General features: G+C 37.9%; 1 protein-coding gene across 7 annotated transcripts; it reads left to right on the top strand.

The window, feature by feature from the left end:
- Window positions 1–886: 886 nt before the first annotated feature.
- LOC147851093 (protease Do-like 2, chloroplastic) lies at window positions 887–23,589 on the top strand. Of its 7 annotated transcripts, XM_087335745.1 has the most exons (21): window positions 887–1,031; window positions 3,073–3,297; window positions 3,449–3,496; window positions 5,501–5,574; window positions 5,764–5,827; window positions 5,913–5,957; window positions 6,033–6,140; window positions 10,665–10,742; window positions 10,827–10,893; window positions 18,203–18,261; window positions 18,328–18,421; window positions 18,569–18,651; window positions 19,800–19,856; window positions 19,942–20,045; window positions 20,651–20,738; window positions 20,822–20,907; window positions 21,676–21,709; window positions 22,267–22,338; window positions 22,404–22,454; window positions 22,547–22,607; window positions 23,047–23,589. In XM_087335745.1, exons 1-21 carry the CDS (start codon window positions 918–920, stop codon window positions 23,196–23,198), a joined length of 1,764 nt encoding a protein of 587 aa, XP_087191871.1. In that variant the 5' UTR covers window positions 887–917; the 3' UTR covers window positions 23,199–23,589. The 7 variants fall into 7 exon arrangements, 4 of the variants coding, with proteins under 4 accessions (XP_087191871.1, XP_087191872.1, XP_087191873.1 ...); XR_015531607.1 differs by lacking the exon at window positions 21,676–21,709 and having other exon boundaries at window positions 23,047–23,194; XR_015531609.1 differs by lacking the exon at window positions 22,547–22,607 and having other exon boundaries at window positions 21,676–21,713; window positions 22,404–22,439; window positions 23,047–23,194.
- Window positions 23,590–24,652: the final 1,063 nt, after the last annotated feature.

Below are 24,652 nucleotides of genomic sequence, written 5' to 3'. Positions count from 1 at the left end.
AGGAGCTCAAGGGGAACCAACTCGGGCGACACAATCAATGCATGACAGTAAAGGGTTTTTGGTCAGCTATAACCCAACGAACGAGGCTTAGGCTGACAATTACGACGCAAAAAATGAGAAGGTCGTGATTGTTTGTGGGGATCGAACTAACAATCGACAATGGTTTGAACCGAACCGAACTGCGAAACCACGATTTAACGGTTTCAATGGTTCGGTTCGGTTCGATTTCAACAGTCAAAAACCATGGTTTAACGGTTTATTATTATTGTTTTTAAAATTTTTAAAATTTTAAAACAAATTTTAAAAAATTGTTTTTAAACAATCTTTGCATTTTTAGACCTTATTCTCACCTTTTAGGAACATCTTAAAAATTTCAAAAATTTCAAAAAATGAAATATTATAAAAAATAAAAAATAGACCTATGTTGAAAACCGAAACCGAACCACGAAACCGCGGTTTTTACGGTTTAATGGTTTAATAGTTTGAAAAATGTTTAATGGTTCGGTTTAACAGTTTCGCGGTTCGGTTAAAGTTTCAACATTTGTAAACGCCGATTGTTAGATCAAACCGGGCCTTGTGAGTGTAAAATATAATGTTCTCGACGAGCGTGGGGCTCGAACCGAAGAATTCGATCAATAACCTGCGGAAGAGTAGGAGTCGGGTCGGTCAAGTGTGAAACCGGAAAAGTCAGGGTCAGGTCCATGAGTGTGACACCGGACAAGTTGGGGTGGGGTCGATCAAGTGTGAAACCGGACAAGACGAAAGGTTCTGATGCAATGGAGAGAGAGAGAGAGAGAGAGACGATTATCAATGTGAAGAATGAATGAGTGGTATTTGGACTACCTCCGAAGGAGAGAGGAGAGGAGAGGAGAGGAGAGGAGAGGAGAGGAGAGGAGAGGAGAGGCGAGAGCTAGCAAATGGTGTCTGTGCTTCGTCCCTCCGCAAATGCTCCTTCGCAGATGCTCTTCTGTGGCTTCGTTCCTTCCTCCTGCACCCCCTGTTCTCTGATCAGAAACCAGTTTCACCTTCCGGTAAGTCTCCGCGATGATGTCTTTGCTGTTATCGGTGCCGTTTTAATGTACTAGAAAGTCTAGGAAACATGAACTGAGGGAGAGAAAGAGAGTCGATTGAGCCATAGTTGAGATGGCTAGAATGCGTGCCTCGAGCTTAATTATTATAATGAAGCCTCAAGCTTGTGGATTATGATAATGTCACGACTCATGGTGTAGCAGGAATCGACTTTTTTGAAACCATGAGAAAAAAGATAAGAAATCAACTTTTTGGAAACCAATTCGAGATGTTGTTTGCAAGGTGATATATGGTGTAACAAAGATGACAATGATCGAGAAACTATAAGAATTTTGAACAAAGATTGAGAAACTATAAGAATTTCGAACAAAGATTAAGAAACTATAAGAATTTCAAACAAAGGTTGAGAAAGTATAAGAATTTCAATCTACAATTGTGTGCTGCTCACGTAATATTATGTTATGTTTTTATTTATATTAGCTAAAGCAGTAAAGAAAATTAGTAGTTTTAGAGCTACTAGAAAATTAAGCATTCTAAGTTGCAATGTTTCGGTCTAGAAACATTACCATCTTCATCAGTATCAGCTATGGCAAAATGAAGAATATTAATCCTGGAAATGAAAGTATTCTAAGTACAATAAATAAGCTAATGTAAATTTTAATATCCATTTTTGGCAAAAAAGAATGTAAACAACTGCCAATTATTGCTGTTTTGAATGTCAATAATTCATGCTTAAGCCATGTCCTTTTTGCACATTTAGGAATTATCAGTTCACAAACTGAACTGGATGTTGACTATATGAAGACCATATAATTGACATATTTATATGGTTGGTGGCATAGCTGGCAAATACAAAAATGCATTCCATTTTGATGTACAGCCAGTATTGTTGGTTGAAAGACATATTCTTTTTCACTTGTATCAATGCAATCTTCTAGATATCTCCAACCCACTGAAAGAGAAGTCCATATATAATCTTGTGATTCAAGATTCATGACTATATGAAGACCATATAATTGACATATTTATATGGTTGGTGGCATAGCTGGCAAATACAAAAATGCATTCCATTTTGATGTACAGCCAGTATTGTTGGTTGAAAGACATATTCTTTTTCACTTGTATCAATGCAATCTTCTAGATATCTCCAACCCACTGAAAGAGAAGTCCATATATAATCTTGTGATTCAAGATTCATGACTATATGAAGACCATATAATTGACATATTTATATGGTTGGTGGCATAGCTGGCAAATACAAAAATGCATTCCATTTTGATGTACAGGCAGTATTGCTGGACACATTGCTGGTTGAAAGACATATTCTTTTTCACTTGTATCAATGCAATCTTCTAGATATCTCCAACCCACTGAAAGAGAAGCCCATATATAATCTTGTGATTCATCACATAAGGCACATATACTACATTTACTTGTTTCTTGTTTGCTTGATGATCCATAGAGAAATATGTAATAGACATGTGTCACTGCAGGTATTTGTGTATCTTTTTGTATTGTATTTTACAACACCATATATGCAAGACAGAATATGCAGGACCATTTAAGTTATTGCACTTGCATAATTGTTTTCAGGATGTTTCCAATTTTTCTTGTAGAAGTATAGACTAGCATATATTTCAGGCTTGTTTGAGTAATAATAATTGGATTTCCTGCCATCATGCAAAGAGGGGATCTAGGGTAATTTCTCTGTTGGGAAATCCAATTAAGAGGGCTGTTAACCTTGTCTTCTCTTGATGGCTCTTTGTTATGTCAATTAAGAGTAGGCAAACCTATTTGGTTACAATCCTAGAAGGCAATGACACTTTGATTCTCTCGGTCAATCCAGTTGTCTCTTGCACCAAGAGATGTCTCCATCAGTGTCAATTACAAATTAAATTGTATAGTTTGTTCTTCTACTAGTAAAAGTTTCATGCAACTGCAAATTGTCTAATGTTTCCGTCTCATCCATTCTCATTGTTAAAACTCCCTTTACTAATTTATTTGTTATACTGGAAATTAATAAGTTGTTTTTTTCATGATCAGGGAGAGGTTGCTGAATTACAAAAACGTAAGGTAATTCTATCCAGTTCTAGCTTGCGATCGAATCAGTCAATTGTCGGGGACAGAGGTCAATTGGCAAGCTCACTTTTAACTTCAAAGTGGACGCACAAATGCAACTGCACGGGAAAGTATGAAAATATCAGCTCATTAGAAAAGGAACTATCTGTGGATAGTGGAACATTCTTTTATGGCACAAATAATGATATTGTAAGTGTTCTTTAATCATTTTTCTAAAAGGACGTCCCATACACTTTTTAGTTTACATTGATAGGATTGCCAATGCTACACTACATTTAAAAAGATTGTCATATACTTTGATTTGCGATAACTATGATTTTCCTGGTGAATTAAATTTTAGGATGAAGAGCATTTGCAAGACAGGCAACTACTAAAGGCTGTTGTGAAGGTGAGATGGAGATACTCTTTAACTTTTGACTCATGCATCTTTGCAGTTAAGTACTATTAAGTGATAGTAATTTAGAAAATTTAAACATGGTTGCAAAAGGTAATGTATTGTTTTACAAACAGAAAAAAGTTTGCATTAATTACCTTTTGTGACACCCTCAAGAAGCTCATAATGAGGTTTGCCATTTATTGCATGGAGTTTTAGTGATTATTGGATCAATTGAGGTCAATGGGGCTATATGGTATGTGTGAAGTCGATTTTTGCTCATAGGAAAAGACTGTGGCAAATACATTGGATGCCAAGGTGTATAAGAGTAAAGCACGAAATGAAAGTCTCAAGAGTTAAAAGAAAAAGGAACTTAAAGGGATATAAAGTTAGAGGCGTTTTTCAAAAGTAGAAAAAGCAGGAAAAAAGAAAAAAGAAAAAAACGCGAAAAAAGGCAGAAAAAGCAAGCTAGATAAAAAAGCTTATAACTTCTTCATCTCATATCCAAATTTCAAAAGAAAAGATTCATAAGAAAGCTGACAAAGAAAGCTTTCTTATATAACAAGTTTGGGATGACAAAGCATAAATAATGATATGAAAAACACATCACATAAACTCGAGCATATGTAAAAAGAAAAGAAAAAAGCAAAAATAATGCAACTAAAAGCCTATAAATATGAGGGTATTCCTAGTAATTGGGAAGGAGGAATAGAATATCTACAAGGAGGAAGAATACAATATCTACAAGAAGCAGTACGGAAGAATAAGAAGATTAGAAGAAGTGAGAAGATGCTTAGTAGAAGGAAGAAGGATGAAGAAAGAAAGAAAGACTATGTTATGAACTAGTGTATTGAGATTAAAGTAGTTATTTGGGGTTGTTATTCTTAGAGTCTAAGAAGATGACATTATTTTCCTAATAGTATATTGAAGTATTCTTTTCTCTTCCTCTTCTTTTCTCTATCTTTTTTCTATATCTCTCTAAATAATCCTAGTTTTGTACTGTAAATTGTCAAAGTAGACCACAACTCTACTCCATTGTTTCACTGGATAGGTCTAACAAAGGATAACAAAGACTCAACTTAAGCACATGAAACTATCGCTTCACTTGCTAGTACCTTGGTTCCCCTATCTGGGAGAAGATATGCAGTTCTCAGAATTCAACTTAGGGGTGTGCTTCTTATTTTGGGGACTATCCAAGAACGCCCCCCTTGATTATTGAATGTAAAAAATATCTCTTTTGAACTTGTACATTATAATAGGCTTTCGAAATTCTATAATGAGTAAATCAGTCAACTGTTGCACTCACTAATTGCATCCAGTGTGGAGGGTTAATCAGGATTGGACGCGTCTTCTGGCATAGAAATTGTGTGCATTGTCACTTTTAGTGGAACACCTTTCACATCTGCATGGCTCCAACAGAAAACATCTTTGAACTCTCAAAGAAGGCTATTACTGGTAGTTTTGTCCTCTCGAGTGAGGTTGCCCACTGGCTTGGAGTCGTTCTCCTCGACTAAGTTGACCTCTTTGACTTGTCCGGGGCTATTGAAAGTGATCCCAGGGGCTAATGTCTTCTTGGTTTCCCTGAGAAAAAAAACTATGCAAGGACCTTGCTTATATAGCTAGAAATGAGCGGGAAAGTCGATATCAATATGTTCTACCAATTCTGTTAGGGGTCATTCAGATCTAATAAAGGTCGAAGGCTTTGGGCAGGAAAAGTTCCTTTACACCTGACTTCACTTTTGCGTATTGGAACCACTGATTCTTTGTGAAACTCAGGAGGGGGAGTGGCGACGATTCTTTCACGGCAATGAGAGTAATGTCAGGCAAAGTGCTCATATAAAAAAGTCTTCTTCATCGCAACATTTTGTACATATAGGGTGCAGTCCATCCATAGTAGCTATCATATGTTCCTAGTTCATAACCAAATCATATCTTGTGTGATGAGGTGCCCACTTTTGTACTTCTACTGAGTTACGTTAGTGGTTTCCAACCTAATAGTTAGTATGATTTGATTTGCAGGTCTTTTGCATATCAGCTGAACCAGACTATTCGTTGCCATGGCAATTACAAAGGCAATATGCCACCACTGGAAGGTATGATGTTAATTCGATGTAGCAATGGTGGATGTTCGTATTAGAATGCATTGTTGATGTGTGGATGTCGTGAAAGAATTTTAACATTCCGAACTAGATATTTTTCTTTTATATGAGTTGCTACACATTTCAATTGTTCCTGTGATGCAAGTATTTGCAGGACAGAACTAACTAGAAGTTATTCAACAGTGGTTTTGTGATTTCAGGCAGAAGAATTCTCACAAATGCTCATTGTGTAGAACATTACACTCAGGTGGATGATCATTTTCTAAATTCATTATACATATCTTAAGAAAAGCAGTGTTATAATCATCAAAATGTGTATTGCATTTGTTTAGGTTACCGTGAAGAAGACAGGTGATGATACCAAGTATATTGCTACTGTAAGAAATAATCTTAATACTAGTACAAATTATTTGGTACAATTCTGGATGATGCCACATGCTTTTCTTTTCTAGGTGCTATCTGTTGGGGCAGAGTGTGATCTGGCACTCTTAACAGTAGAAGATAATGAGTTCTGGAAGGATGTTGAGCCTTTGGAATTTGGAGGTCTTCCAAGTCTTCAGGTAACAATAATATGAAAAATCAAATTTCATAGGTCTTTATATTTCAGAGCACAAGCGAGGAGTCATCTTGCTCTTCAGCTTCTTTGCCTTTAGGATTCTTGAATATCATAGAACGGACCATGCTGGGTGGGGAATAATATCTCAAACAAGATAACCAGTCAACTGTGTCCTTGATGGGTAGAAGCCTCACATATTTTTCATTGATGTAACTTAGCGCATATGTGGAGCAGAATTTGTGGAGGCTTATGTTTTCCTAACAACTAAGATGCCAATATTATATTATAGATTAACAATAGACGGAATACATTCACGAATCAAATATAGATACTTACATTGGCTGCAGTTTCAAGCATACAGGAAGTGCAGTCATGGTTAATCATGGGAAACTTGCTAAGATTTTTCTGTCAAAGCGTAATTCAAGAAAGAATGAATAGAAGAAAGATATATTAACGTCTTTTAAGAGGCCAAAATGGCCTACAAGACCAAACAAGTGATCACATCTTAACTGTTGTCTTGTCATTGAGAAGAACAAACCAAAATACATGTTACTAAGTAAAAAAAAAGTAAATAAGATAAAAAGTGAGTAAAGAATCTTGTTATCGGTACATGTAAGATAATAAGATTCTCATGTCAGATATATTGTAATTTTTATCTTTGAAAGATCTCTACCATAGGTCGATCCAGAATGTACAAGTTTCCAAAACGAGGGAAGCACTTGTGATCGTGGGAGATGATGGCATTTATCGATGACAAGGGTGGTGCGTGGTCCATGAGGCCAGGGCCTAAGTGCGATGCAAATTTTTATTACCCGATCTATTGTAAACACTTTTTTATGTCCTGATTGGGAGCCCACTTGAGTAGCTCTTGATTGATTGGTAGCACGAGTAAGAGTGATGGGGCTAGAGAAAGTTGTGATTGTTCTTTGTTGATGAGCTTATGTGGTTGTATTGTTGTCCTTCAACAACTTTTCTTTGTGTCTTGAGTTTTCACAAGAAAAGCCCCAAGCACAGTTGGTCCTCATATTCCATTACCTTGTATAGTGGGCGAAAGCTTGACTTAAAGAGGAATGGTATCTCCCTCTTATTTCATAAAATACACTACAGTGACCAACTTAATTTTCTTCATATTCCACACACACAATTCAACAACTCTTTGGCCATTGTAATCCTCAAGTTGAGTTCCCGAAACTCCAACCGATGAACAATGAAGACCAAGAAGAATAGAGGAGCAAGGAAGAACCTCTGATCACATCATCAACATGGCTTTGATGGTGAACTGCATAGGCTCTATGAGTGAGTTGACCTTGGTGGAGGAAGCCATGTCCGACCCAAAGTGGAAAGAGGCAATGCTATCAAAATATGACTACACCATGAAGAATGACATGTGGGAGTTGGTAGAAAGACCAACAAATGAAGAAAGTGTTAGGCACAAAGTGATAGGCACCAAGTGGGTGTGGAAAGCAAAGTGTAAAGCCGATGGTTCTTTGGAGAAGCTCAAGGCCAGACCTATAGCGCAAGGGTACTCCCAAATCAAAGGGTTCGATGTACAAGGAACCTTTGCCCTGATAGCTAGCATGAGGGCAATTCAAATGGTCATAGCTTTGGCTGTTTCAAGAGGATGGTCAATTTATCAAATGGATGTCAAATCAGCATTTTTGAATGGGCATCCCAAGGAGGATGTAAACGTGAAGTAACCACCAGGGTTTGACATGCCAAATTTCGAAAACAAAGTTTGCAAGCTGAAGAAGGCATTGCATGGTCTAAAACAAGCATTGAGAGCTTGGAACAAGCGGATAGATAGTTTCTTACAATTGATCGACTTGAAGCAATGTGCTTCTGATGCAAGTATGTATGTCAAACGAAGGATGGGAAACAAGTAATCATCATCATATCTGTGGATGATCTAGTACTTACAGGTGACCATGAAGAGTGCATTGGCCAAACACAAGTGTTTGAAAACTGAGTTCGAAATGATGAACTTGGGAAATTTACACTATTTCCTTGGGATCGAGGTTTGGCATCTTCATGTCACAACGAAAGTATTCAACAGAAATCTTGAAGACCTTTGGGATGATCTGCTGCAAGTTGAAGTTGACTCCAATGAAGTCGAACTACAAGCTATCCCAAGGATACCCGTCAAAGATGGTTGACATATGGTTGTACAGGTGGGGACTTTAATTTTCCTGTGCAACACTAGGGCAAATATTTGGTTTTTGGTCGGTGTGTTAAGTCAATTCAGCAGCTGACAGTTGTGGGTTTTCTGTCTCCAAAAGGGCTTGAGATAGCGATTCCAGAAAATCAGTTTCTAGATATTGTTTTTCATGGCAGCTAAAAACAACCAACAGTGGCACTATCTTATTCACAATAATATTGAGATGCAACAATCAAATTTGCATGGCCGGCAGATATGCACGAATACCTCTAGAATGCCCTATCAGCTTGCACAGTGAATAGTATAGATGTATGTCTGTATAAGATGTCCTGATGATGAATCCATCCTCTGATGTTCTTATGGGTCCTATGGGTCAATGTTGGCCTCTCTATGGACGCCAAAAATATCTATCTATCTATCTATTAAATATCATTTTCTGCCCATATGCCAAACAATTAGGCTATTAATAACCTTCCATTTCTGACAGTGCCCCAGTTCCCATTATGAATGGCGATCTTATTAATCAAATTTTATATGCAAAGTAATGATAATATCAATAACCCTCCATCTGGTGATCTTGGTAACTAATGCTCTTAAGATATTCCCTTTTTCCAAAATGAAAATCAGCATATCATTGTAAGTCAAAGTTGATACTAGATTCCATAGGCTGCCTTATATGTGTCTGATTCTGTTGTTTCTACAAGATGTTATATACTAAACTATGCCAAGGGTGGGAGCAGGGGTGAAATAAACAATGAGTTAAGCTGTAGTCCTATGATTAGAGCCTCCAAAGGACAGGAAAAATGAATAGCAGCACCATAACTCTTCATGTGTAAAGGTGGATTTTATGTGCTTCCCATTTCTGTGAGACTGGGTATTAGATTCTGAGTTCTGAGGAAAAGGAGGAGTCAAGGAAAGAAAGAAAGAAAGAAAGAAAGATATATTAATGTCTAGGGAGGGAATGAATGATGCACATACGTTTGCTGGATTCTGGAGTGAATTTCTCCCTTTATAAGAATTTTAGTATGTCTATGGTGGTGTTGAGCACAAAAAAGTTGTCTCAAGTTGAACTTAATTTTGTGGTCACCTCATCAAACTTGTTGATTCTCTAGTCAGAAGAACTTTGAAGTTCATACTCAATGAAATCAGTTAGTGTTTACTAGTTGATGTCTTGTAGGATAACAGTTTCTTTCATATGGCCTCACCAATCAATTATGACCTTTTGAACTTAAAAAGTAACTTGTGTTGGTTTACAGAGAGAAGTTAAAGAGTAAAGTTCATGTTGGCTATGCACATACTAATGACTCATGATGCATGAGGAAGAAGAATTATGAAATGATATCTAGATTTCTGTTCCTATCTGACAGTTTACTAAACTAAAATAGTGTTACAGAACTCAAGAGTGTCTTATATTGCTAAAGTAAATTTTTTAGTTTCTAGTTCAATGCATGGTTTAAAAGGATTGCTTAATAGATAGGAAAATGCTACTTGCTACCCTTTATTTCCAGGATGGCGAATCATAAAGAAGGCTAAAATTAATAATATAGTAAATAGATGGAAACTGAGAAAAGTATAATGTTTAAATCAATATATTGTTCACAGAAATCCATGTTTTGTAAATGGATGAGTTTGATATATCAGCTTAACTGCAGCAGTAGGAGGAGTTGGCATTCCAAATTCACAAACTACATATTTGAAAGATATGTTAACGTCTATCAAGAGACCAAAATGGCCCATAAGACCAAACAAAAGATTACATATTAAGTGTTGTCTTGTCCTTGAGGACAACAAACCAAAATGTTCCCAAGTAAAAAAAGAGAGAATGAAAGTAAATAAGAAAAAAGCGACTAAAGAATCTTGTTATTGGTATGTGTAAGATTCTTAAGTCAGATAGATTGTAGTTTTTGTCTTCGAAAGATCGCTAGCATAGGTCGATCAAGAATGGAGAGGTCTCCGAAGCGAGGGAGCCCCTGTGATTGCAAGAGAATGACATGTAGAAAACAAGAAAATGATAGAATGCCATGCTCCACAACATATTTTGTCTGAAACATGGCATATGTATTTCTCAAATGTACTCAACAGAAATGAAAATGCTGGAAAGCTGGAGAGAGCCAATCTGCCACCATTGCATGCACATCTCCTAGGACAAATGCTAGATTAAAGAGCCCAACTAAGAAAGCTAAGAGCTCTTTACATAAAAAAACAATTTTTTTTGGATCATCTTATTAATTTACTGAAAAAATCTCTGGTTTCCTAAGCTCTTTTTTATGTAAATTCTCTTTCCCATGGCAAAGATGTCTCTATGTAGTTGCAACTACATATTTTGTACCATTAAAGATGGATTTGAAATCCTCAAATGCATCTATTTTACAGGATGCAGTAACAGTTGTGGGATACCCATTGGGTGGGGATACAGTATCAGTTACAAAAGGTGTTGTTTCTCGGGTTGAGGTTTGTATGATGTTACTTCCATAATCTTTCTAAGTTTGCCTGATTTTGGACAAACTCTTGACAGGGAAACTGATTTTATAACAGGTAACTCCTTATGCACATGGAGATTCAGAGTTATTGGCTGTCCAAATTGATGCTGCAATCAATCCAGGTTTCCTACTTCACCCTTTGGTTTTCCACAAAATACAACTGCAATGTTGTTCACGTAACTTGTTTTATGACATGAACGCTTCTTAGCCATTCAGTAATAATTGACGGCACTTGTCTCATTGACATGAGCACGCTTTCGTTCACAGCATACATTTTATTTAAGTTTGTATCCAAATGCCTTGTGGTAGTTCGATATATTATGCTATTCCTTGATTCACAATCTGTAACCAGCGATAATTGAAACATTAGAATAAATTTCAGCCTTGAAGGCTATTAAAGTTTTCAACCTGAGTTTTTACTTAAATTTATACCATGAAAAGCCTTGGTTTATGCTAGTTGAGAGTAGGTGATGTTACTGTTTCTGTTTTCCAGTTTACACAGGTTTCCAAAAAGAAAAAGTTAAAAATGATTCTCCAGAGAATCATCCAAGATCAGTTGTCTTAATAGAGACAGAAAAATTCTACAGTTGCTTGAAGCATATGGTGGCCCGCTGGCTATGAAATATATAGATTCTCCCAATCTCGTATTTAGCATGGTACATAAACTCTGAATTTTCCTTCCATCTCCTTGTTTTTTAATATTCTTGGGATGACAAAATCTATTAAAAAATTTTGGGGGCTTAAATATGCCCCCGGCTATTGCAGTCCCATGCTTTAATAGCCCACAAAAATCTTCCCGGCTCCATGTTTGAGGGAATCCTTGTTGTGCTGATGGTTTTGTCTAACCGTCAGGAATTGGACCAACCGTCTCTTGTCTTGGCTCTTTACCCTTGCATATGCTGATCCATTGTCCAACATGATTGTCTCCATTAGAGCTGCCATTGTTATGATGTGGCATGCCCAAAGGTGGGAATGTAAGGAAAGAGGGGAAAAGAAAAGGTGGAAATGTGGATAAAAAGGAAGAAAAAGAAAGGGTGTAAAATGTGGGAAAATAGAAAACAAAAAGGGGCAACAATATGTACATACATATTTATGAGATGTAAGAGTAATAACTAAAAGTGAATGCCCTAGTGGTTAGAGCCATTCACTTGGTTCAAGCGGGTACAAAGTTCGATTCTTTGTCAGTGCGGCGCGATTTAAGGAGCATTTATTCCCCTATTTCTTTTTGAAGAAAAAGAGGAATAGTTGCATTAAATGCAAATAAGGCGCCCTCCCCCTATAAAAGGAGGGGAAGAGGGCACAATTTGCTCTTCTTTGAGTTTTCACTTTTGGAGGTTTCCTTCAGCGACATTGGCTTCTAGTTTTTTTGTTTAGGGTTTTCGACTTCTTGAGGAGGCCCCCCATTTCGGACATTCGGGTTTCGACATTTTGGTGTGAAGGTATATCGTTCCTTTGTTTCTCCTTTTCGGTCTCCTCTTCTTCTTAGGGGGTCGTCGTGGTCTTCGACATCACCGAGCTCGTTACGTGGCGGCATCAAGGAGGGTTTTCAAAGGGAGGATGGAGTGATCGAGAACACTAGTCCGATTCGAGACATTGTAGCTGTTGGAAGTAGTCGTGGTTGATGGTCCACTAGACTCCCCATTATTGAAAGCATCAACCCTATGTCACTCTATCCGTGACACCCTACCCTACTTTCGCTTTTCCAGTTTTGTATTAGTGGTTAACTCTTGGTAACCACCGTTGTACACCCTATTTTATAAAGGGTTCTTCCTTAATTTAACTTTTTGCCTAACCATGTGTTACTTATTTAAAAAAAAATGGAGGGTGCGATGTATGCACATATCCCTTTCTTTCGGTCTCATAAGTTTAATTCTTTCAAAGTCCCGAGTTCAATACATTTTTTGTTTGTCTTTAACCTAACCTTGTGTGTTAATCATTGTCCTACATGAGAGTGAGAAGAGAAATGAGGTTTTCGACTCTAATGAGCTTTTGACTGTGGTGATGATCGGTTCTTAGTGGCTTGCGTTGCCACTCTTATCTTCCATCTTTGCTTGGTGATGATCGAGTGAGTGAGTCGACTCATCATCGTCGAAGCGATCGTCTTCGTATTCCGACATTTTTGCCTTGCCTTTGTCCATCTTCGGGCTAGGCCGTGATGTGCTTTGATCGCTCGGGGGCTCTTGTGGCCCACTTAGCCTTGTGGTAATCGGGCTATCTTCGAACATGTCTTCGAGGCGATCTCCACCTTCTCACTCTTGTTCGGCTAGTTCTGCGTCGATTGGGGTCGAAGTTGGAATCTTCTCTGGTGCGTACCAGGATGTGAACTCGTCAAAAACGACGTCTCGACTTACTCGAGATTTTCGAGTTGAGGGGTTGTAGCACTTGTACCCCTTTTGTTCGAGTGAGTATCCTACGAGGATACATTTCTCCGACTTTGGATCTAGCTTTTGCCGCTTTTCGTCGGGTATGTGCACGTATGCTATTGCGCCGAATATCCAGGTGTGTGATAAGTCCAGCTTCTTTCCGAAGTATTTTTTGTGTGGAGTTACCTCGTGCACTCCGGATGTTGTGCACCGGTTCATCAGGTAAACGGCCGTATTTGCAGCTTCGGCCCAATATGACTTGGGCATATGCTTTTGGTTCATCATGGCCCGCTCTACTTCGAGGATGTGCTGATTTTTGCGCTCGGCTACTCCGTTTTGTTGCGGAGTGTGTCGACAAGGGAATTCTCGTCGAATTCCTTCCTTTCAGAGGTACGTCGTGAAATCGTCTGAGAAGTACTCCTTGCTGCCATCCGATCGAAGGCATCGTACATGACGACCAATGGCATTTTTGACTTCGTTTTTAAACCTTTGGAAGTGTTTGAACACTTCGCTCTTTTGCTGCATCGGATAGAACCACGTGTGCCTGGAGAAGTCGTCGATGAAGAGCACGTAATATCGGCATCTGCCGAATGTAGTCGTTTGCGTCGGTCCCCATACGTCGGAATGGACTACGTCGAGTAGACCTTTGCTCACGTTCCACTCTTTCGGGAATGGGTGTCGGTGTTGCTTGCCGAATTGGCACGCTTCGCATACACCTTCAATCTCCTTCTCTTTGAATGTTGGGAGTCCGATGATGACTCCTTTCGATTTCATTGCTTTGAGTTTGTTGAGATTGATGTGGCCGATTCGCTTGTGCCATAGTTCTATGTCGAAGTCGGCTTTCGTGCCTTTTGCGAACATGGCGGATTTCATCTCGTGTGAATCGAGAATGAACATCCAGCCCTCTTCTTCCGCGCGCGATGATTCGGCCCTCTTTTTCGATGAAGCACCCTTCTTGGTCGAATCGTACTTGCATCCCTTGCTCAACCATTTGGCCAACGGAGACCAAATTCTTCGTGATGGTGGGAACATGCAAGACATTTTTAATGTATGTTTGCTTACCTCTTTTGCCGAACGGAACATTGCCGATGTGCCGAATCGAGTGCGTAGTATCATCTCCGGTTTTGACATAACCGGGTCGCTCTGGCTCTCGAAGTTCGAGAAACCATTCTTTATGAGATGTCATATGGTTTGAGGCTCCGGAATCAACAAACCATACATCCTCCGGATTGAGGGCACTAGTTGAGGTAGAGGCTGACATAGAGTTTGCTCTATGTTTCATCATGAACATTTCGCCACGGTCAGAGTTGTGTGTATACATTCCGCCACGATCTTCGTAGTCGGAGTTGTGCTTGTACATTCCGCTATACTCTTCGTAGTAGGAATTGTGCGTGTAATTCGTGAGTTGTCGCGCATCTTCTTTTAGCACTCTTCTTCGTGGTAGCCGAGCTTTCCGCAATATCCGCATTCGGTTGCATTTTGACGGCTCGGGCCGGAGTGGAAGCTCCCCCTTCTTGCGAAGGTTCCTCGTTGGCTTTCGTTTTGCGGCTGAAATTGGGAGTTGTTGTCATAGGTCGGACCTCATTTGCCTTGTCCTTGGCCGAATCGGCCTCTCGCTCGTCCACGTCCTCTTCCTCCATTCGAGTGCGTGTAGAGCATTTGGCCGTCCGACTCATTTCTCCTTGTACGCACATGGTTTTCTTCGACCAATAGCATTGATTGGAGCTCGAAGAAGGAGGGAGATTTCTCCCTTGCTAGAACGGCAGTTCGCATCGCGCCGAACCGTGGTGCGAGGCTGCCGAGGCATATTTGCACCATCTCATCATCATCGATATTTACACTTATCGAACCGAGCGAGTCGCAAAGCTCCTTATTCTTCAAGGTATATGTCGTGATGGACATGTCCCTTTGTTGAATGTTGTTCAACTCTTGGCGGAGTTGAAGCCTTCTTGCGGTTGTGTTCGTCGCAAAAATCTTTCGTAGATTTTCCCATGCCTCCTTCGGCGTCTTGGCTTCGCAAATGTAGCCGAGCATGTGATCGTGAACACATGTCGCCAAGCAATACATCACGCGGCTTACGGCTTGCGGCTTGCTCCCATGTCGTGTATCCGGGAGGTGTCGACTGGTTGGTCTTCGTGCGCTCCTTTGATGTAGCTCCAATAGCCTTGTCCGACAAGGTATTGGTGCATCTTGTACTCCCAAGATGCGAAGTTGTTTCGATCCAACTTCTCGGTAGGGAGAACGCTCCTTATTTGAGTATTCATTATGTCGATTCTTCTCTCTTCGAATGCGAGCTATGTAGCGAAGCTACGATAGTGATGAGTCGGTTCTTGGTCGTCGGCGTAAGACACAGCACACGCGGATGGGCCAGATCGAGCTATTGCTCTGATACCATGTAAAGAATCAAGAGATGGATTCTGTGCAGCGGAATAGATATGAACAGTGTGTGTGTATGAGAGAGAGAGAGACAAGGAGTAAGACACAGAGAATACGCAAGGTAAAGTATATTAACAAAGGAGAAAGACTCAACATTATACAAGGTGGGAGGAGGGTGCTTTATATAGTCACCCTCTCTCTTCATTAACTACAAGACTCATGGAGCATGGAGAATGTGAAAGCTCATAAGTTATGTGTCATAGAATATGATTCTATGACTCATACTAAATGCTAGAATACAAAGTGGTGACATAATGGTGACTCTTGACCGTTGAAGTGTCTATTCACTCTCAAGGTGAGTTCACACACTAGACCAAGTTGAGCTTGATTCTCAACATCAATGATTGCCCACATGATAAGGAGCAAAGCATCGGTGGCCCATGATATAATCCGGGTAGAGATAGGAGTAGCACCTATAATCATCGAGACATTGTTCCCATCTTTGGGAGCCCCCTAAATGAAGTTACCCAAGGTTGGCACTTCTATCATCAAGACAATTGGCTGAAAATGGAGACATGCATTGTTGGTATGCTGAAATGCAGCAATGGTTCAAGTCACATGGCATAAGTATAAATGCACTACCCCTGTTCCAATATAGCTTGGACTCTCCCCATCTAAATATGAGCAAAGTGGAAAAGAATAGAGTGATCCGAACTGATATTATTAACTTGGAAAACAACATAACATAGATCAGCCCCAAAATATCACTTTCTACACACATCAGAGGATGGATTCATCATTAGGCCACCTTATATGGACATACATCTATCCTATGCTCTGCACAATGTGATAAGGCAGCTGCGAACTTCATCACATCAATTAGAGAGTAAGGTAGGCAGATATACACGAATACCTCTAGAAGAAAGAATTTGCGAATTGTGTCATCAAGGAGTGAATCAAAGAACACTATGTTTGTCAATGTAATGTCTTTTATGAAATCAGAGGGAGATACCATATCCTCTTTAAACAAGGCTTTGGCTTGCTATGCAAGGTAATGGAATATGATGAGGACCAACAGTGCCTAGGACTTTTCTTGCTAGAACTCAAGAGACATAGGGAAAAGTTGTTGAAGGACAATAATACAGCCACACAAGCTCATCCACAAAGAACAGTCACAACTTTCTTTAGCCTCATCACTCCTACTAATGCTACAAGTCAATGATGGGATACACAAATGGGCTCCCAACCAAGACATAAGAAAGGGGCTATAATAGATCGGGTTCACGAGTGGGCTTCCTTTACATGAGCACCCATTCATTGCACGAGAGACCCTTCAATCCATGAGAGCCGATTCCACAAAGGAAATCTGCTAAGAAGCTTCCATGAGGACCAATTCACAATAATAATTCCCCAAAGGAAATCTATGAAGAGAATTCCAGGAGGGCCATTCCACAATAAGAATTTCCCGAAGAAATTCCATGAGGGCCAGTCCATGAGAACAATCTTCGAAGCCATTACACAATGGGATTGCTTGAAGTGATTACATGATGGCAATCTGCCAAGGAATTGCACTAAGTGATAACACAAAGTAGATCTGCGAGAGGAGTCCACGAATTGCTCCTCCCCTCCAACCTCTCTCCTCTGCACCTGCCCCAATCAACATCTTAGACACCATCCTACTTGATTGATGTCTTCACCGCCTACCTGTAGACCACTGCACCCAAGCATGTGCTGTCAATAAACCTGAGGGATGTTAACTATTTCTATTCACCAGGACATTGGTCAAAAGAGAAGGAATAAGTATGGCTCTAGGAAAAGAGGTAAAGGAAGAGAAGCTAATGTGATAATGTGAAACGGCCCAAACATTGTAAAACTATAAAAGATACTTTTATCAGTGTTTTAAGTTTCCTCTTCACTTTTAGAGAACTTGAGCTAGAGCTTAATTCTCCCTTATCTTCTCATTAGTTGTAACCCAATCTAAGGGCCAAAACTTAGCTCTCATGTTATGTGCTTGGGCCAGTTGTAAATCTTGACAAGCTTCCTTAATTCTATTTGTTTGCATTGTTGTTCTTTCTCGTGTCTTTCCTTGCTATAATGTTAAGTGCTTTAATAAGTAATTGTTACGTGGTTAAGTGTGATAGGTTAAGTTAATTGCTTGTGTGCAAATTAAGGTATTAGGGTTAAACGTGGAAGTGCTTTGACACCCTCTCCTACTCATCCAACCAACCATAGAGTAGACGTTGTCCTGGCCCCATTGATCTTGATTCTAAGTGTAGTTAGGAGTAATTAGAACTAAGTGTAGACATTTGGATTTCATATGCAACCGTGTCGATCCTGTGTATGCCATGCCGCATGTATATGTTTCTAATTACAGTTGCCTTTTATTTGGTTCCCACTAGAGTATGTATTTTTTCAATCCGTACTTCCAAATATTGTGAAACTGATTTGTAGAGCAGTTAATAGAGTTTTCTAAGACAAAAAAACTGATTTCATTAACAATGTCTTCTGGTGATTAAGGAACCTATCACTCATAAATGAGATTAGCATTATGTATTTCTGAAATGTGATGGATTGCACCTCTTGAGAATTCTTTCAGCTATTTCCCTTGAGGAAACAAACCTCTTCTTATGGGTATCTAGGAATTTAACTCAAATAAACCAACAAAGTACTCATTCTGTCATGTTCTATTTAGGAAATAGTGGTGGTCCTGCATTCGACGATGATGGAGATTGTGTCGGTATTGCATTCCAAGTAAGTGTCACTGTTTCGATCAAGAGTTGGTTTTTCATTTGTTCTTACCTGAAATGGATATGGCAGGTGAATTCTTCTGCAGAAAATATTGGATATATCATCCCAACCCCAATTATTCACCATTTCCTGAGAGATTACAATATGCATGGGAAATACACAGGTTGGATCGACATTTTTTAAACATGTATTATTTAATGAACATCCGCAGCATTCAAATTGTATATGCAAGCTTATGCAAACTGCTGTACAATATTTAACGTCCATAATATCCCATGCAGCTTATTTAACCAATTGCAAATTGTTACAGGATTTCCATCGCTGGGTATTATCTTTCAGAAGCTAGAAAACCCTCACTTGAGAGCATCCTTAAAAATGTCTTCCAAGCAAAAGGTTAGTTTTACCTATTTTGATTGATTTGTTCTATATTTTTATATTAGGACTATTTTTATTTGCATTGGTCAATGGGTATAAGCCCTGGTTATCACATGCCAGCATTTGAGAAGAGGATGGTAATTCTGAGTGAGATGCTTCTTGGGATATCATATGGTATACCATCTGAACTATTAAGATGATATGTAACTTTCAGACTTGCATATTATACATATTCTGCATCTACAATTTTTCTAGTCATCATACATCTTGAATTTGTAACTGTGAATGTTATTACTTATGAGCCAAAGGTAAAGATGAAGCTGTGTACTGTCTAAAGTTCTTTTACTATATTCTTCCATCCTGTTGTTCGCTGTTCGTTCTTAGTACTCTCTAAAGCTCTTTGCATCTGTTGTTCACTTATTCATTCAAAAAACTAACCCATCCTGATTCCTAGGTAGTTTTGGTTTAGTTGAGTACTCTATAGTGTTTAGTGTTTAGAGTCTGTAATATTATATATAACAGGAATAGACTGCTCTATAGCTATGAAATTCAATACTTCTTTGCTACATGGGAATCGGAGATGAGAGAAATTCCACCACGAAGTGTAGCACAAAGCTGAACACTTGTATACTAAATAGTAAACTTGACATAGAGGTGCATTGGAACTTATGACATAAGTACACATGCAAATACGAATCCAATAGATATGCATATTACAAGTATCTGTAAATTTTCTATCTTCATTTTCTTGCCTTTTCAACATCTATCAGATATTGTATCAAACGTGGTGCTAAATATGAGAGGATTATTTCTTTGGGAAAAGATATGGATAAAGTCATCAGAAGCTTCTCACATAAAATGGTTCACTGGAGGAAATGTCACACTAATATATTACATCTGTTGTAAGAACCATAGGACTAGCATATATCATTTTTTCCTCAAGGGTTGAATCAAGGGCATGCTTCTTCTCACCTCTTTACTCCTACCTGTGCTTAGTTCTCACCTTCCTCCTTTTTACTCTTTTCTTCCTCCCTTCTCCCTATCCTTAACCTTGTATGAATTTCACAAATTTCCATGTGATAGCTTAAGACTGATTTATGTATTGGTTGATTTTAGATTCAGAGGTTTAACAAAAAGTTATGGTCTGATTATCTAATCATATACAGGGTATTTTAATTCGAAAGATCGACCCAACTTCACCATCAAGAAACATATTGAGAGAGGTTTAGAAGAACACATTTCATTTTATGGTATCTGGAGGAACTGAAATATTATAGTAAATCTATTTTCTTGTTTATGTCATTAAAGGGGGATGTGTTATTCAGCTTCGATGGAGTTCCTATATCAAATGAAGCAACAGTTCCATTGAGAAGAGGAGAGAGGATTGCATTAAGTTTCCTTGTCAGTCAAAAGTAACTTGATTCTTGACCATGTTCTTGAGTCTTTAATTCTTGGCAATAATGGACTGAACGTGAACTTTTGCTCACTTGCTGGTACATTTTAGATGGCATTTATTGGCTTAATGTGAAGTTGTGCAAATGCTGAATTCAATATATGTTTACATCAACACATATCTGGCCCATTTCATGTCAGCAAGGTGCTTGAGTTGAGGCAATCATCAATTTAGTTTTCGTTTTCAATAGAAGATCTGCATAGAAAAATGTGCCAGGTAAAAAGTACACGAGGGTGAAAGTTCTACATGCTAGTACTTAATTATTTTCCTGAATTGAAGCCCTGGTCACCTGGTGGGGAAGTGCTGTGTTACAGTCCTGGAGTCCTTCCCTTGCATTATAGTATCGTCTTATATTTATATTCTGAAGTTTGGTTCTCAATTTATCGATAGATCATAGATGAAGTTAAATTACAGGAAATAAAATTCTTTTTATTTATTGAATGGAGACAGTTGATAGCTCAGCTTATACACTCAACTCTTTCCCTAATTTTTTAAGTTACCATGGGTTAATAAATCTGAAAATTCTCTGTCCGTGCTAACAAATTTATGTGTTCAATTGTGCAGATTTATGGGTGATGAAGCCGCTCTTGGTGTACTTCGGGATGGGCATAAAATCAAATTAATTACCACGTTGAAACCAGCATATCAATTGGTACATCAATATTCATTTAGTAATTTCCATTTCGTTTTTCTGTGGAATTTATCATCTTAATGATGGACACTGGACATATGCAGATGCCAATTCATATTAGGAGTCGACAACCATCTTACTTTATTATTGCTGGGTTGGTCTTTACAGTTGTCAGTGAAGCATTGCTACAGTATGAATCCTCCTCACTGTACATAACCAAGTTCTGAAATAATTACAAACATCTCTTAAGTTATTGATGTCTGTATGTGAGTTTGTATGTGTATTTCTTGATTTGTTGAAATAATTACAAACATCTCTAAGTTATTGATGTCTGTATGTGTGTTTGTATGTGTATTTCTTGTTTTGCCTCATTCTCTTCCTCTTTATATATATTTATGTATGTATATGGGGAGAAAAGAAAGAAAGAAAGAAAGAAGGATACATTAACATCTTTTAAGAGGCCAAAATGGCCTGTATTACTGAGCAATAAATTACATCTTAAGTTTTCTCTTGTCTTTGAGAACAGCAAATCAAAATAAATAAAGTAAATAACATAAAAAGTGGCTAAATAATCTTGTCATTGGTACATGTAAGATGGTGTCTCTTGAGTTCTAGCAAGAAAAGTCCAAAGCACTGTTGGACCTCATATTCCATTACCTTGTGTAATGGGCCAAAGCCTTGCTTAAAGAGGCAATGATATCTCCCTCTTATTTCATAAGAGACAAACATAATGTTCTTCACATTCCCACTTCATGATGACACAATTGGCAAATTCTTTCGTCAAGAGGTATTCATGCATATCGATCTATCTCAATGTCTAACAGATATGAAGAAGTTTGTGAACATATTGTAACTTACAGTACTATAATTCCTGCCATTATATTTTAGCAAATAATAAAGTGCCTTGATTTTTATGAGAAGAGTTAAATAGTTTTATGTTTTACTGTTTGTGCTACAGACAGGAGTATGTTGACGAAAATTTACATATAGGGGTATGTATTTTTAAACTACTATAATCTTTTGTACTTTTCTGGACTGAACAATGAATCCATCTATGTAGGAAAAGTGGTCTTACATCTTTAGTAAATTATTGCCAAGACCTCTTTTGACTCTTAAGTTATGATTTATGTCACTTTAGACGAAGCAAGATTGTTGTCCACTTTGATTGAACAAGTTCTTTTGCCTATTTGATTGCATGGATGCTAGGTATTGCATTTACATTGCATATTCTGTGCTTTATAGGCATTATTTATATCTCAAAACCAGTCATGCTACTTTGATTAGATTCTAGTTTCAAGACAATTTACATTTTTGCTATACTTGCTCTTTTCTTTGAGGGCTATAGTGAAAAGATATCATGAACTTTTGTAACTCTTTATAGGTTTTGCCATTCCAGTCCATTGTAGTTTCTGACTTTAATAATACTACTGTTAAAAATGAGTTTTTTTATGCGTACCATACTTTTACATGATATACATATTTTTGCTTTAGGCTACGTGTTTATAGCATATAGGTAATCACTTGAGTTCAATTGTTTGCTCACAACCAGGCAAGAATCCGTGCATCCGCAAGGTTTAATATGGCGGATTTTGAAGGGCAAGAGATTGTTCTACTCTCACAGGTATGTGAAGTGGCTTGTATCATCCTTTCTCCAACATTTTTAGTCTGAAACACCTGTTTCACCAGGTGCTTGCACATGCTGTAAATATTGGCTATGAAGATGTAAGCCACCTACAGGTAAAGGCTCTATTGTCTAAAGAGAATATGTTTATTTATTGCAAATAGTCCTAACGAATAATGTAATAGAGTATGTATATTTCTTGCCACAGGTTTTGAGCTTCAATGGTGTGAAGATTCAAAATGTGAAGCATTTGGCTCAACTGGTAGATTGTATGTATGCAGATCCGTTTATATTCTGATATCTTGCTCCATATTCCTCATCCAAATTAGTTATTTTATAATATCTCATCGGGGTTGGTTTTCTTATAATATGACACCCAAATTAGTTTTCTAAAAACTCATCCCTGTTATTTGTTTTATTGCATCCATCCAAGCTAGCTATTTTTTGTTTTATAACATTTCATCAAACTTAGCTATTTCTATAAGATACCCATTGAAAGTAGTTGTCATACATTAGACCTCGTCCTAATTTGATGTTTGAGAAAGTACTCAACCAAGTTGGCTGTTTTATAAGGTGATGCTTATTAGTTGTGTTTAAAATACTCGTCCAAGTTAGTTATTTTGTAAGATCTAAATCCAAATTGTTTATTTGATAAAATATCACTCATACTAGCCCTTGTTAAGTTGCTGTTTTCAACATGTTTTTCAGCTTGTAGCAGCCAGTACATGAGATTTGAGCTCGATGAAAATCTCTTGATGGTTCTAGCCTCAGATTCTGCTCGTACATCAACTCCACAAATTCTAAAGGAGTACTGTATTGCCAATGATAGATCTCAAAATTTGAGAGATGCTCTAAATTGACGTAAGGAGAAGGGCATTTCTTATACAACCTAATGTTTGCAACAAAAATGTCCTCCAAGCTTATTTTTGGTACTGTCAATAGAGAAAGGTTTGATCATTGCCATTCTTATATTTAATTCTTATTCTTACGCATTTTGTACAAGCTTGATTGCTGTAACACCCTAGTGCTCTCAATTGAGAAGCAATCCCTCTTTGATGTCTTGTACATGCTAATTGTTGTACCATCATGGTATCCCAAATTGAGAAAGTTGTAATACCTTATAACATCATTGGATTCTTATGATTCTCCTCGAGCAAGTTGCTTTGATACCTCATTTGAGAAATATCCATCTTGTTTGGAACTATGAATTTGTTCAATAAGTTGGGAATATTGAACCTCAAATATTTTCTACGGGAGTTGTTGTGCATGTGTGATATATGACCACATTGTGCACGCTCAACTGAAGTGCCGGCAAAGAATATAATTGCATATTATTATATTATAAGTTGTTTCTTGCATAATTGAAAGAATGGGGGCAAATTAAATTGAATGTCATATAGGTGTCAATGGTTATAACCTTTAAAAAATATCATGAGGATTAGTGTAAGTGTCAAATATTGTAAAATGTATTGAATTATAAAAAGGTACTATGGTGAATATTGGCAAGCTATGGACACGTGTTTCACAAAGCTCTGTAGAAACTATTTTAAAGTGGGTATATTCTTGGAGGGTATGATACCTTTTTTGTGCTTGGCAAGGTATGTGTCATATAGTGCAGGTGGTGGTGTTACATTGATTGACTAAAGCTTATTATGCAAGATTACAAGTTTTGTCTTGTGGTGTTAGTGGTTTGGCTATGGAACCTTAAATGGTTTTATGAGTAATAGACATGTGTTTTCTCATGTACTGTGCTTATCTTTTACTTTGGGAAGCTATTGTTAGGTGAGCTTTAGCAATCGGGGAAAGGTTCAGTTTGAGCCAAATCAAATCGCATAAAACCTGGCTTAAGAGCTTAACAAGTTAACATTTTGGTTTAGTTTTTAGCCACAATTTAAAAAGCTTAATGAATTAAATGCTTTAAATGGCTTCACGGTTTAGTGCTATGGCACTTCCTTAAGTTTTAATTATTCTTGAACATCCTTGTATAAGGATTGTGTGCGTGATTCATACATGATAAGGGTGGAAACTCATAGAAGTATTAGAGTTAGAATTAAGTGTTTGTTAACATAAAAATGTATCCCCCTCTTAGTGACGAAAACTTTTCTTACTTTTGCGTCATGATTCATGTCATATAAACATGATCATTATTTTATATTTTATGTGTTGTGCGTGCCTTTGTTGTGTAAATTGTATCTTGTTTACACCCTATGCATACAATCAAGCCATTATATGCAAATCACAATATTGTACTATGCATACACATCATAATATGTCAAGTTTTTGAGGCCTTGTGATGGGTTTTTGCCAATGGAAG

The sequence above is a fragment of the Azolla caroliniana genome, unplaced genomic scaffold, assembly GCF_043228905.1.
Source record: "Azolla caroliniana isolate FFs.n. ecotype wild unplaced genomic scaffold, voAzoCaro1.0.p SCAF_20, whole genome shotgun sequence".
Taxonomy (NCBI): domain Eukaryota; kingdom Viridiplantae; phylum Streptophyta; class Polypodiopsida; order Salviniales; family Salviniaceae; genus Azolla; species Azolla caroliniana.
Note: the sequence above shows the minus strand (reverse complement) of the source record. Positions and strands in the feature narration are given on the sequence as shown.

Coding starts and splice junctions, on each gene's coding strand:
- LOC147851093 (XM_087335745.1), top strand. CDS start 918: ATGGTGTCTGTGCTTCGTCCCTCCGCAAATGCTCCTTCGCAGATGCTC. Junction 19,857..19,941: donor CAAGAAACATATTGAGAGAG/GTTTAGAAGAAC, acceptor ATGTCATTAAAG/GGGGATGTGTTATTCAGCTT. Junction 21,710..22,266: donor ACGAAAATTTACATATAGGG/GTATGTATTTTT, acceptor GCTCACAACCAG/GCAAGAATCCGTGCATCCGC.